A 23516-nucleotide genomic window follows, 5' to 3' on the forward strand; every position below is an offset into this window, starting at 1 on the left:
GCTTCCCTCCCCTGGGCTGAGGTTGTCCATGGGGACTTACCACTTCTGCCACATTCCCACTAGTTGTAGATGCCGTGGCTGCTGAGGGCTGGTGGAATTTTACCAGATGGGGTCTATTTTGGAAGGAGTGCTGGTCCAGGTTGCTCTGAAGAGGTATTGATAAAACCAGGACCCCGGGAGTTGTGGTACACAGAACTAATTGCAGCCCTCTGGAGGCTGAGGCAGGAGGACTGCAAGTTTGAGGCCAGCTTGGAGTATATCAAGATCCTATTTTTTAAGGTAAAAATGTAAGGGATTTATTTTACCTTAAAAGGATAGCAGTAGTTCTGAAGAGTTTTTTTGAGCTGAACTTTGATTTCATAAAATAAATAATACTAAAAGAAATGTCCTCCTCTAAGCCACCCTGCTGAGTCTAAGCTAGAAAACTTCCTTCTGAAAAGTCTAGCCTACTGCTGCGGTGGGCGTTGCTAGGGCAGATTGGCTCCTGGAGAATCAGTAGCTCCTGTCTCTCTGTTTAGATGGGAGTGCTGGGGTTATTGAGAAGGGAGATAATATCCTACAGACTCTCTTGAAGCCCCATTTAAATGTGGTGTCTGTCTGTGTGTGTGTGTGTGTGTTGTGTGAATGTTTTCTCTGTGTGTGCATGTGTGTTGTGTGTGTATGTGTGTTGTGTGTTTTCTGTGTGTCTGTGTTTTCTGTGTGTGTGTGTGTGTGTTGTGTGAATGTTTTCTCTGTGTGTGCATGTGTGTTGTGTGTGTGTGTGTGTGTGTGTCCTGCATCTAGACACTGCCATTCTTTAGTGTCTGCCATGTTGCATGAAGCCCAACCCAAGAGTTTGGTGGTAGCTAGTGACCTCATGCCCATCACTTCAGGTTTGGGCCTAAGTGCCATTGCTGTATGACACTGTGCACTACAGGAAATAGAATTGTCCTTGAGTCCATCAAAAAAATCTGAGGAGCAAAGGAGCCCTTTTGTCAAACGGGCTAGACTCCAGTCTTGGGTTAGAGCTGGTAGGAGAAAGAAAGAAGGAGGCAAAGTCTCCTTATGAGAGCTTCTCTTCCTGCGTTCAGTGAGGTAGATGCCAATGGAGACCTTCCACGGCCTTTCTGTGGCTACGGGGTTGAGGGCAGAGGAAGGATGTGACAATCTTACCCAGGTGTGTCTTGTAAGGTAAACGTCCTGATCACCAGAGTCCCTCACGCAGCCCACTTGAATGCAGTGTATTGGCGGCTGACTTCTCCAGCCTGTCAAGGACAGTGCCAGGGCCCAGCCTCCACAGACAGACCAGCAGATGGTGCCCAGCCGGTCCTGGGCTAGGATGGTTTGCCATGCACTAATGTTCTCTCTTCTCTTTCCATCCCTACCCTCCATGCCTCCTTTCCACTCACAGTGAGCATGCCCACAAGTGAGACTGAGTCTGTCAACACCGAAAACGTGGCTGGAGGTGACATCGAGGGTGAAAACTGTGGAGCCCGGCTTGCGTGAGTACCCATGGCAAACTTAGCGCCGAGTTCTTCCCAGCGCACGACCTGGGAAGCTGCTTCCTGGAGTTGAGTGGGAAGGCACCGCACTGCAGTGGCAGAATCAGAATTCTGGTTGGTTGACGATCTGTGCTCTGTGTGGAGAGAAAAGAGGCCTGGGGTCAGGTAATGGCCTCATACGTGGTAGTGGGCTTTCCCAATTCAGTCCCGTCTTCAGCACTTCTGTGAGGGATGACAGACTGGAATGCTGAGGCCTTGCACCCCAGTGAAGCGGAAGGCAGTGGTGCTCTGATGTATGGTTTTGTCCCCTCCTCTGGTTTTCATATAAGCCAGGGTCAGGGTCCCTGGCATTACATGACCACCCCTTCCATTCTGATCAACATGGCCTCAAAGAAAATCACCAGCTAAGAAACTACACTGCCAGGTGATGGTCCTGTTGGTCCTGTAAGGCTTGACCTGCCCTTCTAATGAAATGCCTGGTGTACCTGCAATGTCCTTAGACTATGTCAGTGGGTCTCAACCTTCTTAACACCGAGTCCCTTTCATACAGCTCCTCATGTTGCGGTGACTCCCCAACCCCAAAATTATCTCACTACTACTTCATAACTGTCATCTTACTACTGTCATGAATTGCAATGTAATTATCGGACATATAGGATATCTGATATGAGACCCCCTAAGAGGGTCGTGCGTGACCCACAGGTTGAGAACCAGTGGCCTAGCGGTAGCAGTTTTTACAACTAATCCTTCCTCGCCTCCCTGGTTTCTAAGAGCTGGCTTTGACCTGGCACTTAGCCAGATCTGAGAGAGTAGGAACTGGCATCCATGGGAGCAGGTCACACATGGATGGTCACAGTCTTGAACCCAGAATCAAGTCATCCATGTCAACGACCTTAACAGAGGTGGGTGAACGGATTCATTACTAAAATTTGCAAAACTGACTTGATTACTACTGTCACAGAGAGCAGTGCCTGGAGGGTCTAAGTCTCACTCTGAAAGGCGATGACTGCTCTTTCTATGGCCCCGGGCATGACAAATGTAACCGTGTCTTGGCCACCGGAAGGAATTTCAAACAGAAAGCTCTGAGTAGGATTAGCCCAAATAAAACATTTTCTCCAAATGCTCCATGGGCAGAACAGCGCCTTCGCCTGCAGCTTGACTCACCGCCACGTTGATCCAACCTCCTCACAACAGGGGCTGCAGGCAAATCTGAGTGGGCCTGTGAGTGAGCCAAGAGGAAGGTGAGCGAGACTGGGGGACAGAGAGAGCAGCACCACAGCCAGGTTCCAGGGTACACGGTACACAGGGCTGTGGCATCGCTCACCCTGACAGTGGCACCAGGGAGCCTGCATTGCAGATTTCTCAGTGTTATCAAGAAGCAATTATTGTCCAAGCGTTGTTAAAATATGGTGCTAATTACATGTGTAACAGCTTTCTTCTTCTTCTTCTTCTCCTCCCTTTTGGAATTGTACAAAACAAATACTTGGGTTTCTAGAGGTGGCCCCAGATAGCAATGAGCAGGGCATACGAGACCCTCCTAGTCAGTAAGTTCTAGGCCTTTCTGTTCACTAGACATTAGGGATGGAGAGTTCAGAGAAAAGGTCATCGAGGTCATCACAGTGCTCTGGGACACAGCCCAAGGTATAAAGCAGGAGGGTATCGGGAACTCACTTAATCGCATTTTAGGAGTACACGATGCTGTTGGAAAGCTAATATGATTATCCCCTGTGGAGGGAAACTGGCATCCACAAGTCTGTCTGTCATCTCCTAGGAAGATGTGTTCTACTGGCTTCTAGGGTTATCCAGAAACGGCTGCTCTTATTTCAATGCATAGCCAGGTCGATGCACATCAACGCTGCATACGAAAGACAAAGCTGCTGCGCCAGGATTTAACACACACTTCATCAACTGCTGTCTTTGCCGATCTCCCAACAAGACAGCAGTGGAGAAGACCGCCACTATTTCTGTCAATCCACTGGCTTGAGAAGAGAAGCAGGCTGAGTGCAGAATGAGAGCTCCTTGTTTTATAAGCTCTGCGTTAAGAGTCTTGAAGCCAGGATGAGGATTTGCATGGAAGGAGAAGGCCGGGGTGAAGAGGGAGCCTGGGTGGTAGAAGAGTGCAGCAAAAGAGAGGTGCAGTACAGGAAGGAGAAGAGGGAATAACTCACCAAGCCTTGATAAGAGAAATTGATAACAAGACTGAAGCAAAATTTGAAGAGGGGGTTCAGGTATGCAGAAGGGGTTCTAGAGGATATACGGGTGCAAGGGGGAAAGCAGAGTGAAGAATCTGAGGTTCGAGTCTGAGTAGAGGTGAAAACTGGCGTTTGAGTCCATCGATAAGGTCATAGGACAGAGTTTTCTCAGAGAGACAGGGATAGGAAGGAGACCAGGACAAAACCTTGGGGAAACTGACATCCAGAACAGGAAGAAATAAGAGATATAGGAGGGGGATGTCTGGAACGTTCTCTCTGTGCAAACCTTCATGCCAGCACACAGCCTCTGTTGGCTGGTAGAGATGGTAGTCATCCAATGAAGTAACACTGACTTCATGGAGCTGACCATCTAGTGTGAAAGAGGAGAGATGGCTCAGTGGTTAAGAGCACTGACTGCTCTTCCAGAAGTCCTGAGTTCAATTCCCGGCAACCACATGGTGACTCACAACCATCTGCAATGGGATCTGATGCCCTCTTCTGGTGCATCTGAGGACAGCTACAGTGTACTCATATAAGTAAAATAAATAAATCTTTAAAAATAAAAGAGGCCCTATAATGTACCCTCAATAGCAGAGAGTCCTTGTTTGAATTGCCAGGTTAGGAAAGTTATTTGAAGGATTAAAATTTAAACCAAAAACTAAGACTGAGTATACTAACAGCCAGCGGGCAGCATGAATGCATGTGGATGGTGGGGATGGTGGGCATGGTGGGTGGTTCCGCTGGCAGGCCAAGGGGTGTTGGTATCTCCACGATGAGCTTGGTCATTGTTATAAGAGCTTACGAAGTGACTGAAGGGCTTTAAGAATGCAGAGGTACGTGAGGAGGTTGGCTCCCTCGGTGAGAGCTGTACTCTTGAAGAAGCTCTTTGACATTAGGGACGATAGGAAAGAGGATGCCCCAGCAATGAAGCAGCCTGTGGCTGCTCAGGGATGGGAGGATGGTGGCCTAGGGTTGAGTGTGGGGAGGGAAAGAGTGGGCCAATTGTCAGTGTCTCTTGGAGCTCTCTACTCTAAGGGATTGGTGGGTATCCTGACTCTAGGAGCCAGGCTCAGCAAGGGAAGGGTGGAAATGAGCCAATGCAGGGCATCCACCAAAGCACTGAGGCCATGCAAAGGGAGAGAGGAAGAGGATAGGTAAAGGAGGGTTGCCATGGCAACCGAGGGAGGGCCTTCACTGACATCAGGGCGGTCTCCAGGGCACTGAGACGCCAGCAAAAACCAAGAGGCTATAGCAGCTGCAGAGGAACTGAGACAGGAAGTGGAGTTCCTCCACCTCAGTAAAATGAAAGGGAGCTGACATCAGAACCTCTGCCCAGGTCTGTGACCTTGGCCAACCTCCTATCTCTTAGACCATTGGTTCCAGCAGAAGCCAAGGCCTTCCACCTTCCAAAGGTACTTCAGAGGGCACCACTGCCGTCCCTTTGCCATATTCGGCTCTGTGTGCGACCTCAAATGAGTAAGGCATTCTACAGCTGGAGAAATCGTGTACTGGAGATCCACGTGGCATGAAGGCCCAGCTCTGCGGGCCTGTGGCTCTGTAAAGAATGTGGAGTGGGAAGCACACGGGTCAGAGATGGGAATCACCGTGGTCTATCACCTCGGGCAGGGTGAGGGCAGATATTGTAGACATGAAAGATAGCCTGGAAGAGACAGATGGCAACAGCGGCATCACTGGGTGTGCAGCCCTGGACCCCTGGACGTTCTGGAGACTGACACTGTCCATGTGGACTTGGCGTCTTTAAAATATATTTTTGATACTTTTTATAACTGAAAAAAAAAAACCAAAAATCAGTTGTGTGAACCTGGGTGGGGAGGTTACCCATAGTGACCCAGCTTAAGGCCAAGGGGGCCAGGCTGCCTTACGTCAAGGTCTACCTTAACATCACGGAGGATCAAGCTGAGTGCTAGAAGTTGACCTTGCCATGTGCCCGTGGGGCTTGGAAGAGGCAGGGTGAGTGAGAGGATCCAGTGCAGGCCACGCCTCGGTTCCCAGAAGGAAGTTCAGGCTAGAAATGGAGAGCAGCTGCGTTTAGGATCTGATAGCTGGAGTCTTGTTCAGCAGGGACAAGGTCCGGGGCTGGGACCAAGCTGTGTAGTTAGGGGAGCTGAGTCAGCAATCTGTCCCCCTGTGTTAAAGGCAAAAGAGGAACGATTCAGGAAAATATCCTTTCCCACAGCAGGTAGTAAGGGTATTTATTACTCAAACGAAGGAGAAGCCAGAAGTATAAACAGTTCCCAAGGAGTTCGAATGTCTGCCAAATAGTGATAAATACAAAGCAAGTAAGTAGGGGGGAAGATGGATAATTTTGAATGTCAAAATCAGGAAGGAAATTCTTGGATTTCCATCTTGGTCCCGGTGAGTGTCTGGGAATAAGTAGACGCCCATCCCTGCCCAGTGGCTTATGCTGGAGTTCTAACGTTCTGGCTAGTTACTAACCTCCTCTGCTTCCTTGCTCTCAACAAACCCTCCTGAGATGTCAAGGAGAGATGGCATTCCTCATGACTCTGAGGGACGGAGGAACAAACCGAGAAACTTGCGAGCAGGCTTCTCCTGCCCACTCAGCTTGGGTGCACTGGAGGCTTCTGCTGTTTTCAGGACTCCACAGTCTGCACTGATCTCGAACGTCATAGGAAGCAGAAATGCTAAGGTGCTGGGTGATCTCTGGCTGGTTTCTCCACAGCGGAAGCAGAGTCTGTCTCTACTGCCAGGAGACAGAGGGCTGTGAACAGTGTCCTTCTATTCCGTGATGTAAGTCCTGTAGCTAACCGCTCCTGCATGCAAGGAGTGCAGAGGAACCAAAGCCTGCAATCTTACAGGAAGCTCTAAGGCCAGCTCCTCTGGGACCCAACCGAGTGACAGCGCTCCTTGTCATGTGCAGGTGCTGAGCACTGCAGCAGGGCTGAGGAAGGATGCTTAAAGACAGCGAAGGTCTTTGCATACAGAGAGCCTAAAGCCACGTTCACAGGCTCCTATAGCAACAAGAAGCCTTCCTCATGGGAAGCACGAAGGGTTAGACATCGAGACTTGGAGCCAAGTAGGCAGGAGGCTCAGGAGCCATTTCCTTTGGCCCAGATATGCAAGGACAGACACCAAGCAGTGGCAACTTGTGAACAAGGAAGACTTCCTGGTCAGCTCTGATCTTCCTTTATCCCACATCAAAGATCCATTTCCTTAAGAGAACCTCCAAGTTCCTTGGTGGGTGTCTAAGATCCCGCGTTCGCTTATGACTTAATAGGACCAAGAGTAAAAGTGAGACTTGCAGCAGGGAAAGGGTCTGGGAGACCTTGCGACTCACTGCAAGAAAGCCTGGAGCCAACCAGACATTCTTCCTTTCATTTTCAAAATTCTTTTTTTTATTTTAATTTTCTTGGATCTTTTATGTATTTACATAGAAAATGTTATCCCCTTTTCTCCGTCTTCCATCCCCCCTCCCATCTTCTGTGAGGCTGCACCCACTCCCACCCACCCACTCCCACCCACTCACTCCCACCTCACTGCCCTGGCATTCCCTACACTAGGGAAACAGGACCAAGGGCTTTTCCTACTATTGATGCTAGACAATGCCATCCTCTGCTACATATGCAGCTGGAGCCATGGGTCCTTCCATGTGTACTCATTGGTTGGTGGTTTAGTCCCTGGGAGCTCTGGGGGATGAGGGGGGTTCTGGTTGGTTGATACTGTTGCTGCAAACCCCTTCAGCTCCTTCAGTCCTTTCTCTAGCTCCTCCATTGGGGTCCCCTGCTCAGTCCAATGATTGGCTGCAAGCACCCCCCCCCCACACACACACACACACATCTGTATCAGTAAGGCTCTGGCAGAGCCTCTCAGGAGATATCCATATCAGGCTCCTGTCAGCAAGCACTTCTTGGCATCTGCAATAGTGACTGGGTTTGGTGGCTGCACATGGGATAGATCCCCGGGCGGGGCAGTCTGTGGCTGGCCTTTCCTTCCGTCTCTGCTCCACTCTTTGTCCCTGTATGCTCAGCATATCCTTGCTACAGAGAGTAACCTGCCTCCATTTAGCAGCTAGCAAACATTTCTTCCCCCATTAAACAGTGGCTCCAGATGAAAGATGCTGCCCTGGGCTCTAGGTCCCCCTCCCACATACTCAGTTAACTTGTGATTAAACCCTGCAGCCTAGCAGGCAGTCTTGGGGGTGGAAAAAGGTTGTTAGTTAACAGTTCAGAGCAATAAAGGCATTTGGCTCAGCGTCTCCGTGCCCTGGAGATATAATTATCTCATGCACGATGGCTTTGCCACCTGTCACATCTTCTGCTTTTTTTTTTTAAAATAATAATAAAAAATAACGAGAAGGGTTGATGTTTTCTTGTTCTGTGACATGGCTTGCTTTTTGCCTGACTGGGACAACATGGCTTCAAGCAGTCACCTTCCAACATCCTTCCCTATCCTGCCACTCCTCGTAATTGTATGACCTCTTTGTCTTTAATAATTGTACATATATTAATAAATACGTAGCCCACTGGGTCAATTTAGTGCTGCTCGTGTGTAGTGCGTTTAGGGCTGACCGCCTGGTGTCAGTTAACCTGTCAGGGACCTCGACTCTGGAGAAGACAGAGTTGCCCTCTCTTGGCTGCTGGTAGCACATCATCTAGGAGGGCAGTTTTCTGAGATATTCCCCCATCCTCGTTGGCATGTCAACTGTACATTGACAGCCTTACCCATGGCCATTGGAGCAGTGTCCCTCAACGTGCTAGTCCACCTGCTCCTAGTTTCCAAGTGAAGTGGGCATGCATCTTCAGATGTTTGTGTTCTTTTCCCAAAATATTCTGTCCTAATTGCTTATATTCTCCTCTCTCCTCCTTTCTCTTCCTTCTTTCCTCTCAGCCTCCCCACCCCCTTTCTGTACTTCTCATTGATGAGCCTCTCTCTTGATCTCTTTCTCCCCTCCTAACCCTGTGGAGCATTCCTGGAATCTGTCCTAGATGAACTGGACAGTCTCAAAGCCTTCTGGAAGGTGCTGCCTGTCAGGACCTTTCCCATGCAGCAATCCTTGAAGGCAGCTGTCATCGGGACACCCTTCCTGTGCTTCTGTCCAGTGTCGCCATAGACCGCCCTAAGGCTGCACCCAACTTCAGCGTGCACCACGTCCCTTTAGAACCTGAGGCTATTTGTCTGAATCTGGCGAACATCACTGAGCCAGGAAAGCGACGGCCTTTTCATTTCCAGCTGGCTCCTGTGGTCTGCATGCATGCACCTCCCAGTGCAGCTCTGGGAGAGATCCTGGCAGACTGCAGTGAGGTCAGCACTTCCAGCTTTCTGGTGGCAGGATCCTCCTGTGTACAGAAGATGCTGTCCATCTGCCATGGCTTTCCTCAAGGGCCATTGCTCTTAGCTCTTTATGGAGTTTGTGGGCAGATACTGATCCTCTCAGGACTTGTGTGCTTCCCCCTCCCTGTGAGGATCACCCACTCTTCGAAGATACTAGATGTGTAGATGTCGGCTGAGCCAGCCACATCCAAATACACAAAGGGTTCTCGCTGCAGCATTGGAACTCACCCCAAAAATCCTTCCAGTGCCCACATGTAGTCCTAGGGAACACCGAATTCCCCTGGGATAGCTGACCACTCTATGTAGACGAAAATGAATCCATTGACCTTGCTAATATTTCCTTTTACTCTTTCAGCCACCGGATCTCCAAATCCAAGTTCAGGTGAGTGAGATGCAAACTAATCCTCTTCCCACCTGCCCCTCCAGCTCACTCCCCAGATACTGTGTCGGATGACCGAGGTAACTCCTCCTAGCTTGGGTCACCCTGGGGATATAACTGCTTCCTTTTGCATGGGGGTTCACGGTACGGTCAAGGGAACTAACTCAGGGGTGGAGACATGGGTTCTCTTGGGTAGGCTCTGAGAGGTTAAACACCAATGCGTCTACCTCCTGTGTAAGAGAAAGTCAGTTAAAATAAATGTGAGGAAATTTGTTATCACTTGGCATACTTCACAACTTGGAGGATTACAGACAGAATGTAAATGCTGTCAGTGCTTTGAGACGGTGTCAGAAGCTTCCAGAATACCCACCCTCTGACCTGCCTTTGGCTTTACCTTCTGTACTTCTTACACAGACACTTCCTTCCCACTGCTTGCAGCTCCTTGCAGGTTCCCAAATGTTCTCTCCTCTCTTGCACAGTAAGATGTTTTGCAGAGCTTTTCCACCACCCAAATCACCATCTACGTCTACCTGGAAAAGTCAGACTTGTCAAGCAGCTCCAAGGTTACAGTGTCTGGGACTTCCTCAGCACATTCCCAGAGAGACTAAATGGTCCTCACATCTTCCATCCCCAAGTGCTTCCTCATGCCCTTGTCCTGCACTTACCACACTGTCCTCTACCCGTCGGCTCCAAGGTCTGTTGCCCCATTGAACTGTATCTGCGCACTAGCGTCTGCTCAGGGCCTACTTAGAAATCCCACAGTTGAGTCCTCGAGCTCACTGAGTGCTTGACCAGTTGAATATGTAGGATGGGGATGCAAATTTAATGCTACAAGTCTTAGACACCCACAAAAGTATTGGCCATTTCTTTTCTTTAACGTAGTCTTGCCTCCCTAGCCTCATCTCATGTGGAGTTGTAGTGTAAGTAATACTAAACTAGTCCAGTGAGCTGTTTACCAATATTTTTTAATCAGTTCCTGGAGGTCACATGTTCTGTTTCCCACAGCTCCTGTCTAAGATGGGTCTGGATAGCCACAGGGAAGAGGGCCACAATCCCAGAATCAGGGCTTAGTGAGCAAGGTCCTGGAGTTCTCAAGAGCCTCTGACTCTTGCTGTCTCTGATACATGGGCTAGGCTGACATATGGCAGGCCTCTCTGGTTTAAACATCCACCATGTCACGTGTCCGACCCGCACTCCTCCAGCCTTAGAGATCTCACGTCTGTTCTTTGACCCCCAAGCTCTGTGAGTCACCCACTCCCCCACACTTGACAACAGTCATGTCTCTTATAGTCCAAAAATGAGCTCTGGGAACTTGGAGCCCCAGAGCATATCCTTTCCCTACCTGCATCCAGCTCTCTTGTGAACCAGCCAGATAATGGTAGCTGAATTACCGACATTCCTGGGCCTTTCCACAAGCCCCAACTCCCTGGGCCCTTCCCTGGGACATCCAGGTATTTCTGAGCAAAGTCCCTCTGACCCCGTGACACTCAACACCCAAGCATTAAGATTAAGTGAGGACTCCAGTATTTGACACAACTCCAGTTTGACACACATCCTTTCCCCCATGTTCTACTGGGACTAGAAAATGCAGGCTTCCTTTGCCCTATTGCTCTTTCAAAGCAAGGCCTCCTTAGTGGAAAAATCCAGGGTCAGATCCGCCAGCGCTGGCTTTTATTACATGAAAGAGGGCTCTAGAAACAAAGAATCTTTCCTCATTGTCTCCTTCACGTGGAGAAGTAGCTGGTGCATAGTAAGGATTTAATAATATAGGTGGATGGAGGGATAGGTAGGTGGATGGATGGATGGATGGGTTATCTGGTCTTGATAAGACAATAGATTTGATAGACATTCAAACAAAATGTCATATTTGACAGGTATATATTACTCTGAACAGTTCCACAGCCCCCACATGGTAATAGTAAAGAGGTTAAAAATTGCAGTGAAAATATTTCCAAAATTCTATTCTTGCTACATGCAAATGAAGGAGTCCTAGGTAAACGAACGAACAATCACAATCTGGAGACTCGTGGAGATGACCTCATACTTGGTGGACACTCCTGAACTTTCAGCAGACTCTAAAACCTTCCTTTTAAACTGGGTAAATCTATAGCGTCAGGTTATGTCCTTGAAAATTGTATTCTTTTGATCCTTGGGGCATCGTCTACTCTGCATCTTCCGGCCACAGGGCTCTGATTGCTTATGTTGGTGAAGAGGGTGCCCTGCCCCCGTAATTCCAATTCAGGAGAAGCACAGGAATGACCTTGCATTCACAGATGGCTTCTTTTCAGGTGGTTGATACCTGTAGACAAGCCTGGGTGGTAGACGGGGTTTAGAGATGCACAGAGTCACAGCTCAGGAATAGCTCAGCTGCCCTGCGGATCAGGTCCCGGCTGGTGTACTGAGCCTGTTTCTGCAATGTTTGAAAATTATTCTAATGGCCGTGTCAAAGCAGTACAAAGGAACAGCAAGAAATGAAACCTTTTCATTTGAAGCCGTGTAGTGAAAACACTGTAATTTCAGCATGACTTAATGTAACTCCTTTTAGTGAGATAGCTGGCGTTCTTTCTGCCTCAGACTTTGCAACTTAGATGTACATTAGATTTACTGTATGTCGTGGTTTGGATTGGCCACATGCTGCTAGCAGCTGCCACTCAGACAAGGGGACCCCAGAAGTTCTGAGTAATACCACAAGCAGCTGCCTAACCTTGACTGTTCAGGATACTGATGGTAACCAGTTATAAATTAGCCGAGGCTGGTCATGGGTTGGAAATGCCAGCAGAGTTATCAACGTTCCCAAATAGTTCTCTCAGTTGGGGAAACAATTTAATAATGACAGTAATAGAATTTGAGCTTCAAATGGACCTATTTTAGGTGCAAGACTGGATGATACAAAGTCGGTTAATTCTGAAAGAATGGTTGGATAGAGCTTGTGGGGAGGGAATGGAAAAAATTAGATGATACTTGGGTATTTTGATAATTCGAACTTTCATGTAAAGGGAAAAAAAAAAAAAAAAAAAAAACTGGCTACATTCAAGGCTCAGTCTGCAGCATTGATCCAGAGACCTGTTGGAGTTTTTCCGAGCAAACGATGCAGAATTTGGAGCAAACCTTGCGGGGTTCCAAAATGTGAGGACTGTCAAACCTAGTCTCCAACAAGAACTGCCTCCCACCTCAGCTGCATGTCCCCTCTGCTGTAAACAACCAGGAGCAAACAAAACCCAAGTGCACCCCAGTCTCTGAAGGCCCATGTTCAGGCTACTACAAAATCAATTTGGTGATTTTTTTTTCTCTCTGCCATTTGTTCCAGTTCTGAAGATGGAAATGTAACTCCAGCTACTAGACAGCCTGCCCTGTCCACTGTCTTCACGGCTCGGGCCTGTCAGCATTTGCTAAGGCTGGGGGTTTTTTAAACCTTGCCTTATTCGGGGAGTTAGACCTGGGGCAGGTCTCTGTGGCCCACACAACCTGTGCTCAACACTATGGGTCTGTAACAAAGACATAGGCCCTGCCTCTTGTAGGTCCCATTGTCTCAGTGAAGAGTCAGGAGCTCTACATTAAATGTTAACTGATAATACCAGGCAACGGAAGCCCTCTGGATACCTCCACGGTCCCTAAGATGTGATGTAGGGACACTATTGCCGAGTCCCCCAGCCTGTAGCATTTGCACCTTCTGCTCTGTGCCCTGGCTGGGCCTGGTGCTGACAAGGACTCTGTCTATTAACTGTTGATATATTGCCTTGTCCATAGACTTTGTCCGGAGTAGATGTTACTAAGTGTTTCTTGACTGCATAAACAAAAGGTATATTGTAGGCAGGCTCTTCAGGGATGCCGGGGCTAAAAGAGTAGAAAGCCCATTGTAGAGAAGCTGGGGTTTGGGTTGAGCCCTGAAGATGGGCTGGAGCTAGGAGATGAGAAGAGAAAATGGAAGCCTTTAGGGTTGGGAGGGTTTTCTGTTTTGCTAAAAAGGGTGCCAAGCCCTGTGCTAGGAGTGGGGATGAAGAGAAAAGGAGCTGAGGGAGAGGGGGCAGAGAACAGCAGTACAGAACAATTACATACAGTCGACACTTTCGCTTCCATCCCCTCCCCCTCTCCCGTTTCTGAGAGCAAACGACTTCCGCCCAATGCAAAGAGAACGTTGAAGAGCAGGCAAATTTCTCCTCCCTGTTTTCTCATGTAATCTCTATATCCTCCGTGCATATGTAAACATACAAATAAATTTACACATTCTAATAAACTATCACATCTATGATAGAGTGGGACGTGTTGCCAGGGAGCCAGCTGTCAAGCCAAACTGTATTTGAAGAGTAGGAGATGTACAATTACCCTTAAATACTTTCCCTGGATAGTAATTACTCCGGTCCCTGCCACAACCCAGATCCACGTGACTCTCCAGAAGGGCTCTGTGCAGGAGCAGCCACGTTTAACAGAGCAGGCAGAGAGCAGTTCTAGACCCGTGTGATGGGCCTGACTTTACAACAACCCATGGGAGAGAAATGGCCTCGGTCAGAGCCTCCACATTGAACTGAGTCCACGTCAGTCTCTGCCCATATAGGAAAAAGCAACCTTGACTGCTTTGTAGTCTGCACGGCACTTATGCGTGGCTTCCACAGTATGGGATGGTGTCTATTTTAAAACATATCTCTTTGCAATGAACATGTTTTTTATTCCCCTATGATATTAATAGTCATAATCATGGAAGAAGCAGAGGTGTGTCCTGATAACATGGGACTGGGCGGTCTCGAATGCTGGCAAACACAAGAGGTCACCTCTCATTATGGCTACCCGGGACTCTGTTCTAGCTACTTGTCCCTCCATGTGTTCCCGTATCCTCCCACTTGCATGGGCCATGGCTACGTGTTTCAGGCACCCTGAAGGACACTTGCAGACTAATGTCTGACTGCATGGTGTCTCTTCTGTGCATAGTGAATCTGCAAAGCACCAGCTAAGCTAAGTGTCCCCTACAAAGCTGGGGCCTCCAGCGGAGGGTGTATCTGGCCAGAACAGGAAGATCAATCTACCTGCCCTAAACCCAAGTAAATCCCCCTGGTAGTTCTCAGGGAAGAATTCAAGTTCTAAGATTTCCCCTGCCTCTTCCCTTCTCACTACAGAATTCAGTTAAGTCTTGGTAGCAGGATTCTTCCATGAGACAATGGGAGAAATAGTATAGTGTTGGAGACAGAGGTGGACCCAAGCTATCCCAAAGGGCAATGTGGTTAAGTGGAGAGAACCATTCTTATAAAGTTCTAGCTCCCTGGGACCACAAAATACAATCTGCAATCCACCCTTGGCACAGAGCTAATGAGGTTTAAAAGAAAGGTCTCCCTTAAGGAATAGAGAGCTGAGTTTGGGGACCGAATATATAGCCAGCCCTGTGCCTCACATCTGGCATGCTTACACATGGAACTTTGTGACCCTGAAGGCCGTTTTGTTTTTTCGACTGCTTTACCTCCAGTACAGCTCCACAGAGAAATGACAAAATGCTTCTATGATTACCTCTGGCCAGAAGACTGCAGATGTGGACTCATGTCATAGACTTATTCAGAGTATTGGGCTGTGGCTCGATTTTATTGCCCTAAAATAGAAGGCTGACTTCTGTATCCTAGACCAGGACAACACACACACACACACACACACACACACACACACACACACACACACACACACACACACCCCGCAGATTGAGGTTTGCAGGTCTCTACTACTGCACGTGGGTCTTACCTACTTGCTTAGAGGCCTAGACTAGAAAGGAACAAGTAGAGACGATCACAGGTAAAGCGCGGATACCTGTGATAGTCTCACCAAGGTTCTGTCTGCCTCAGTTGCTCCTGCCTGCTTTCCCACCTGAGCAGGGACTCAGCATGCCTGATGATCTTTCTGTATACATGCCCAGCCACCCCCTGCCCTTCTTACAGCTGTCCTCCCTTCCCAGAACACCCCTCTCTGGCTTTTAGTTAACAGAAGGTACCCTATTCCCAGACCAGAAGACAGCCATTTTGGCGCCCCGCGCCCTTTGTACCTTTCTCTGTCTTGAATTCCAGTCTCCCGTTGACTTTGCTTCCACGTCTGCTGTGTGCTTGGTGTCCTCTGTGCCACTAATAAAGTTTTCTTACCTTATCCCCAATCCACACAGCTGGAGAGTAATGTCTTCTTTGTTCCTCCCTGATCTAGGAGCTCACCGTGTGTGTGTGTGTGTGTGTGTGTGTGTGTGTGTGTGTGTGTGTGTGTGTGTGTGTGTGTGTTGCTGATATAGGAACTCATCATGTGTTTTTCTGGTTTTCTGGAATAATATCTGATTGTGGGGTTCTTCCTAAGGTTCTTCTTGGCTCGCTGCTCTTGACTCTCCACACACCTCCACTGCCTTCCAGGCAGCTGTTAAATACATCATCCTCTGAGTCCCTAACGTAGCTGTGTGTTGTATAGGGACGAACAGTGAAGCCCTCTCTCCTAGAGTCATAAAATGGGACTGTTTCCTTGAATCATCTATCTCGATGGTTCTCAACCATAATTACACATTAGAAAAAGCTGGAGAACTTCGAAAGCACCAGTGCTATCTTTTGGTAATCTGAATGTACCCAGCACCCAGTTAATCGGCTATAAATCAGATTGATTTAGCGCTGAGGACAGGTACCAGGGGCGAGGTGGCCGGCTGATTGTTAAAGCTTTCCTGGGTAGTTGAAAACCATCGACAGAGTCCTTGACCAAGAGTGCTGGAGAACGCTTTGTGACTAGAGCTGAACTTTAGTTCTGTGTATGCGTGGGGTAGGGGAGGAGGAGTGTAGCCACCGTTCTAAACAGAAAATCGAAATGTTTGTTGAAATCTCAGAAGGTCCTGCTACCCCACGAAAGTAAAGAATCTCTGGTGCACACCAACCTCTTCTGCTTGGTATGGCCATAAGGATCCAGTGCGGGGGCTGTCTCTGCCTCTCTAGGATATTGGACAGGTTACTCATCCTCAGTGGCCGTTAGTTTCCTCCTCAAGATCTGGTAACACACGCTTAGACAGCAGAGATACTGAAAGACCTTTGGAGAAGCCCTGAGGCGTTCCTAAAATACCTCCAAGGCCCACAGAAGTCTTTATTCATAGTAACCACTTACTAGTTCTGTCACTGCCTCTAGAACAATGACTAATTTCTCCCAATACTTGCCACACTATTTCTGATAATGCATTCAAAATACACTTAAAATGGTTGTTACTCCCTTTTCTTTGAGTACTAGAGACTAAGACCAAGGCTTATGCCTGCCAGGCTTTACCACGGAACTGTGCTCCCAGCTGAGAAAGTAAAAGCCATCTCACATGTTGGGCGACTCCAATGTCATGCCGATGGCTTGTATGTCATTTTATCCATGTTCACAAGAAGCCTGTGAAGTTAGCCCTGCTCTGTTTCTAACTGAAGCTTAGAGCTGGAGGATGGATATACCCAAGGCCACATAGATAACTGAACAGTGGAGCCCAGCGAGCTTGGTAGAGACCTGATCACTCTGCCACCAGGTTGTGTAGTGTGGCCAAGCCAATGACAGGGGAGATGTCGCCTGGTATGCTTTGGGCGAGCAGAAGTGTCGATTTCCCAGCCAACCTGTCTTTCCCTCCTTGGCCTTTTCCAGCCGCTACTGGCGCCGGTGGAATAGATTCTGCAGAAGAAAGTGCCGTGCCGCAGTGAAGTCCAACGTCTTCTACTGGCTGGTGATCTTCCTGGTGTTCCTCAACACCCTCACCATTGCCTCCGAACACTACAACCAGCCTCATTGGCTCACAGAAGTGCAAGGTGAGCAGCCCCTGGCTTTGTCCTAGTCACTCTTGCTAACTCTGGGTCCCGGGGAGGCACTAACAGCTGCTGGGAGGTTGGCAGGAAAGCAGCGAACTGGTTCTTCTTGGCCATTGCCACGCTGGAACATCCAAGAGCCTGGATGCTTGCAAGCCCCATATTAAAATCCAGGCCCTTCTTATGAACAGATGTGGCCCTTCAAGCACGTGATGTGCCTCTCACCATCCCCACCACCACAGTCATCAGTAGCAGGGCAGGGGCTTTGCTTCTCTGGCTATTTCAGACTCTCAGCAGCCTCCTACCCAGAAGCGATTTTCAAGTCCTCTGGCCCTTCAAGAGCCTAGGTAGCTCTACCCAGGCCATAAGAAGATAAAGGCAAGAATCAAACAGAGCCTGGACAAGGGAGTGTCCCCAGGGGCCACCTAAGGCCCTTTGTTGTTGTAATAATATAAAAATAAAAAAGTAATGGATGTCTTTTACCCCGCTAGGTCCACACCTCGGTGCCCCAAGATATCTGCTAGATATCTTGGCGGAAACACATCCCAGCCGCACGCTTTCCTACACTCAAACCCTCACATAAAAGAACACACAACACAATAATCTTTGACCCAATTGATAAGATATAATTGCCCACTTAAACATACAAAGCCCGGTACCATCCATCTCTTAAGAACATTGATAACAACCTGTAAATACACAGAGCAGAATCTTAACATCACCTGCCATGGCTTCTCCCCTCTCTCTCTACTCTCTCCTAGTCTCCTCCTCCTCCTCCTTCAAACTTCTCTCTGCCCATCCTTCCTTCTCCTCCAATGACAGGCCTCCTTCTATCCTGTACCTGCCTCTCACCTGAACTTTACAAATGCAATGGAGAGGTGGTTCTGGTGAAGTCACCTGAGTTCTGAGTCCTTGACTAGGCAGCTGTCCTTGGGGCAGTGGAATTAGCATCAAAATACAGATAACTTCAGGGCAAACCACAACAGCCCTTGTCCTGCCTGGACCCCCTATGAAGACACCCACAACCCATATCTGAGCATCTCATCTGGGAGTAAGGCAGACATAGCTCCAGTCACAGGGATCCTGGGAGGGGCAGTCTTGGGGTAACAAGATACAGCACAGATAGGCGGGTCCTAACTTTGGTTATTGGCTTGGATGGGTCACTGACCCTTCTGAATCTCCTGTCTCATCTCTAAAGTCTTGGGTTTAATAAAATAAATAAAAGTACATAAACAAACAAACAAACAAACGAACAGTGCCAAGCCTCTCAGATTCCGACGGGGATTACGGAAGGCAGCATATGCTAAACATCCGATGAGCACTAGATGCTCAGCATATGCTCCTGGCGATGGAAATTGGACTTAATTCTTCTTCCAGAAGTAGCTGGGAGAGGTCTCATGGGAAGGAGGAGTAGGGGTGGATGGGAAGAAGGGAGAGAGGGAGGAAGAGATGGGTCTTTTTCTCCAGCTGTGACAGTGACTGGTTTTTTTCCCCCCTTCCTCTTTGATCTTCTTCATTCCTGGCTTGAATCCCACGCCCTCTCCACCCCTCTCAGACACGGCCAACAAGGCCCTCCTGGCCCTTTTCACGGCGGAAATGCTCCTGAAGATGTACAGCCTGGGTCTGCAGGCCTACTTTGTATCCCTCTTCAACCGCTTTGACTGTTTCATTGTGTGCGGGGGCATCCTGGAGACCATCCTGGTGGAGACGAAGATCATGTCGCCCCTGGGCATCTCCGTGCTGAGATGTGTGCGGCTGCTCAGGATTTTCAAGATCACCAGGTATGTGGCTCCTCTTTTCCCCGTTGGGTGTGAGACTTAGGAGAAGTCTACTGGAAGGCCCGGGAGGATGAGGCCGGATGAGGGAAGAGGTACAATCTCTGGAATGGTCTAGCCTCTGGTGGTCTACAGCAAGCAGAGTTGTGGTTCGTTTTGGAGGTGTGACTCTCAGAAATCCCCCTGGCTGTGGACTGCTGTCACTCAACTTGGTTATGTTTATTCTACTGGCTTAGTAGAAGCCAGCCCAGTGGCTTTAAGAAAAGCAGTGGGATTTGGTCTCCTCCTATCCTTGGCTTGACCAGCACTGATGTTGGTTGACTTAACTGTAGGGTCATAAGATGACTTTTGGACACTGTGGTATTATCGATTCTAGACAAGAAGAAAAGGACTTAGTCAGCATTATTGCTCCCCCACCCACAAATTGTAAGCAGGCCCATTGTTAGGGATGCTATTCAAAACCAAATGAGGCCACAAGATAGCAAAGACAGGGGAGGACAGGGCAAACTGGGACTCTGGCTCTCTTGGTGCGTATTAGCTACCTTTTCCTCAATCCTACGACCAAATAGCTGACAAGAGCAGCTTAAGGAAGGAAGGCATTGTTTGGCTCAGAGTCCAGAGTGACTGGGTACCCCAGTGAGAAGACATGGTACCCAGAGTGTCAAATGGCTCGGCACAGTGCATCAGCAGGAAGCGTAGAGGGATGCGCTGCTGTCGGCCATCTTCTCCTTTATATTCTCTGTGTCACTGCCGTGTGTAAATGCTGCTGCCCACATCCAAGGTAGGTCTTCCCGCTCCTTTAAACCGCTCTGCAAAAAGCCTCAGGGAGATGCCCAGAGGTCTGCACCCTTAGTGATTCTACAGCCAAGATGGACTGCCTTGTGGTAGAACTGTGCAGTGAAGGGTATAGCGGCTGTGAGAAACAGCTCCTGGTTCTCAGTTAACCAAGAGCAGAAGTACTGGATGGTCAAGGAACTCTGCTTGTGGGTGTTTACCCACGGCACTACAGTGATGTTCAAGCACGTGCGTCTGTAGCGGCATTATTTACAAGAGCCAGAAAGCAGAAGTTCCCCCAATTGAGCGGATGGAGTAAAGGTGGTGTCTATATCCACCAGAAGCTCACCAAGCTTTAGAAGGAAGGTTTATGTGGTACCATGTGAATGGCGTAATGTAATACCCTCCAGCTCCCTCCACAATACTGCAAGGCAGAATTCTATTCTTTCTTGTTGCGGCCATCGCTTTAGTTGAAGAATGAAACTGACTGGGAAAACATCTGAAGGCCTTCCAACCCCATGAGCATCGTTTTATTAAAGCCTCGAGACGCCTGTGTGGCTGTCAGTGTAATAGATGTTGTATTAAGGAAGCTGTGGTCAGCTCACAGACACATACTTAGGGCTCGCTGAAGGGGGTCTCCAAAGAGAAGTCCCAGATCCCTGAGGCGTCTGCGTTCCAGGCAGCCCTTGGAAATAGGAACATTAAACCTGTCCCTTGGATGTTAGGAAACGAAGATGGAGACTTCAGCCTCTAGGTCAAGGACACGTGTGTCACCGATCACACAGGGTGTTCCTCTGCATGAGTCACCAGGCCCTGGGAAGCATCCTAGCTGTCACTGTCGTTGCAGTTCTCTGGGCAGCAGTCTGAATGAATGCACATTGTTTGAGACTCCAGTGACACGCACTTGCATATACGTTCAGTGCTGGTGACCAGAGGTCTTGGTCTTCAGTCCAGCTCGTGTTATTGATGTCATAGAGGACAGTGAGGTCGTGAGACTTCAAATGTGTGTCAGGGACTCTGGTCATTTTGAGAGGCAGAGCTCTTACAGAGCTTCCTGAGGATTCTAACAGCTCAAAAACCACGGCCACTGCTCACACTGCACTGTTAAAACAACAACAACAACAAAAGTTCTTCAATGTGTGACCAGTGGCAAGACTTTGCTAGATGTTCTCCAAGAGCTGTGAGAAGGAGAAATAGACTTGCTTCATGGAAGGACCACACACAGGTGCTCCATCTCCATGCTCTGCCGGAGATCACATGGACCAGATCCCGCCCATGCTCTGCACATTTCCAGTATAAGGTTGGATGAAGACATGCTCAAAGGACGCACGTGCCTCCCCAGCAGTTGGCACTCTGAACTACTAGCCTGTCTTTCATTACCTCGCCATGGTTCACCCTCATCCATTTGAATGTATACATTTCCAGAGGGTTTGAGACTTGAAGTGACTACCTGTTAGACAATGGAATGATTCTGCTTAGGGACTTTTTGAGGCCTGAAAGTACTGTTGGTTCCTCTTGCACGGGGGCTATGGGATGCCCTCTGGTCAAGCTAAATTTTCAAAAGTTGTTTTTTATCAGTATTTTCACAGAAAGAATACACCAAACAGTTAAAAGAGAATCGGTAGACAATTGCTCCAAGACGTTATAACAATATCTAGCAGTGATTCCGTTTCTAATGGAAGCTGAAAAGACAAAGCCCAGATCTCAAACATGGAATGTGTCAAAATTATTTATGAGGCAGTGAAAACTTGAAAGTTAAAAATAGTGTTTATCAGACCCAGGAAAAGCAAACCATGACCCAGAGTCGGCAACCATGTAGCAAGAGGCAGCATGAAAACAGTCCTCTAGGTCCTGTCTCAGGACTCAGACTATAAGACAGCCTAGCCCATCAGCTCAATAGCTCATTGAAGTCCAGAGGATGTTCTGAAACATGGACCTGCCTTTTGTTGCCAACAGTGTAATGCCTGCCTTAGCAGTGCTACCTTGGGCAAATGACTTAACTCTCTTTACCACAGTCATCTCATCTGTAAAATGGATCATCTTCGAGTCCTCTCTTAGGTGATTGTGAGGCTGAGTTGCTCTGAGGGTTAGCATGGGGCTAACACACAGTGTTATATCTGACACACAGTGTACCTTAGGGAGTGTTAGCATCCATTATTGCTAGTGTTTCTACTGCGTTTGTTATAAGCCAAAATACCCTTGTAGTCTCCTGCTCCTCCCCTGCGGCTGCCTCCCACTTTCTCAAATGCACCATTAGACTGACTTAGGAAGACACATTCGCCCTAAACCATGACCACATATGACAGTGCTTCCCAACCTGCGGGTCACAACCCCATTGGCAAACCTCTATCTCCAAACAGTATTTAAATGACAATTCATAGCAGTAGTAAAACTGCCACTGAGAAGTAGCAATGAAAATAATTTTATGGTTTGGGGTCACCGCAACATGAAGAACTGTATTAAAGAGTTGCAGCGTTAGGAAGGTTGAGAACCTGTAACACATGGGCTGCCTGAAGCCCTATGTGAGTACCACTTGCGAGTCTTCCACACCTTAAAGATCTCCAGGTCCTTGCCCAGAGTCTGGCTCCCACGCTCGACCTCCCAACTCTTTACTACCTTCTAAAACCCTCTGCTGAGAAGCCCGTGGAGCTTCTCACCTCCCTCAAGGTCGCCAGCAAACAAGGATATGGTATTTGTGACGTTCCCAGGCAAGAGTACATGGAGGAGAAGCTCAGACCCAAGAGCCACATGCTGTCTTTTGCAGGAAGGAAGTTACTCCCAGGAGTGATAACTGTCACCTAGAGGAGCTTAAGAAGATGCATTTGAACATGCCCCCTCTCAACCCTGACAAGTTCATGATTTTAGGGGCAGTTACGTAGTGCTGAGCAAGTCTGATATAGAAGTTCAAAGAAGCTCGCCTTCTTAAAGCCATCTCAAGGTCAAGACCAGGCGCTCTTGGCAGCTTGACTCAATGGAGAGGACAGAGGATACTACTAGCAGGAGTTATACCTTCAGCCCAAACTGTCCTAGCCCCTGACCAAGACAGCCTAGAATTCTTTACAGCTCCTTGCGATGGACTACACTTCCTACACCTGTCACACAAGTACCTCCAGAATCTGCCGCATCCTCAAGGACCGGGGTCATGATCACTGCGGTTTTGGTCCAAGGACACCCACTGCTGAGGTCCTAAGAGCGGAAAGAGAGCAGTTGTGTTTGCTCACTGTGTGTATTCTGGCCCCCATACTATCTTACTGGATTCTCACCCCTTCTTCCGCTCTCTCCATCACAAGGCGCAATCATACACAAACCTACTGTGGGGAATTCCACTTATAAACCGTCTTAGCAATAGGTAACTTGTCCCCAAGACCAAGAGAATGTTTCCATGTCCCAGTGTTGGAGTGTTCTGGAGCGGTACCTGTGTAGTGGTGGCCCCCTCTGGAACAGACGGAGGAGTAGGGTGGAGCTCTGTGAAGCCACCTCAGAAGCTACTGCTCTTGTTTCCAACACTGTTTATCTATAGCAAGCTCAAGGACTGTTTGACACCACAGTGACGGCAAACGGCTGTCCTGAGCTCTTTGACGCAAAAGATGTCTGAACTGAAAGGTTCTAGAAAGTCTCAGATCGTTATAGAAGAGGAAAGAGAACTCTCCAGAGCTCCAAATCCCAAAACAGATGTACAGAGGGGAACGAGATGGGACAGAGCGTCCCTGAACGGAGGGTTGTGATTCAACCCAGGAGGCCGAGGGAAAAGGTAACAGAAGATCATTGAGTGAAAAATCTGAAGAAGGCTGGCAAGGCAAAAAGGAGAGACATGGGGAGGGTTTAGATAGAAGGGAACTGGATAG

General features: G+C 48.5%; 1 protein-coding gene across 3 annotated transcripts in view; it reads left to right on the forward strand.

Moving 5' to 3' along the window:
* Positions 1–23516, forward strand: part of Cacna1c (calcium voltage-gated channel subunit alpha1 C) — a 608098-nt gene that overhangs the window by 488686 nt on the left and 95896 nt on the right. For all 3 annotated transcript variants that reach the window (XM_032905806.1, XM_032905803.1, XM_032905804.1), the window contains exons 10-13: positions 1391–1481; positions 9339–9365; positions 16965–17125; positions 18678–18903. In XM_032905806.1, the coding sequence (XP_032761697.1) occupies positions 1391–1481; positions 9339–9365; positions 16965–17125; positions 18678–18903 (505 nt within the window). The remainder of the gene's footprint in view (positions 1–1390; positions 1482–9338; positions 9366–16964; positions 17126–18677; positions 18904–23516) is intronic.

This window comes from Rattus rattus, chromosome 6, assembly GCF_011064425.1.
Source record: "Rattus rattus isolate New Zealand chromosome 6, Rrattus_CSIRO_v1, whole genome shotgun sequence".
In the NCBI taxonomy this organism is placed as follows: domain Eukaryota; kingdom Metazoa; phylum Chordata; class Mammalia; order Rodentia; family Muridae; genus Rattus; species Rattus rattus.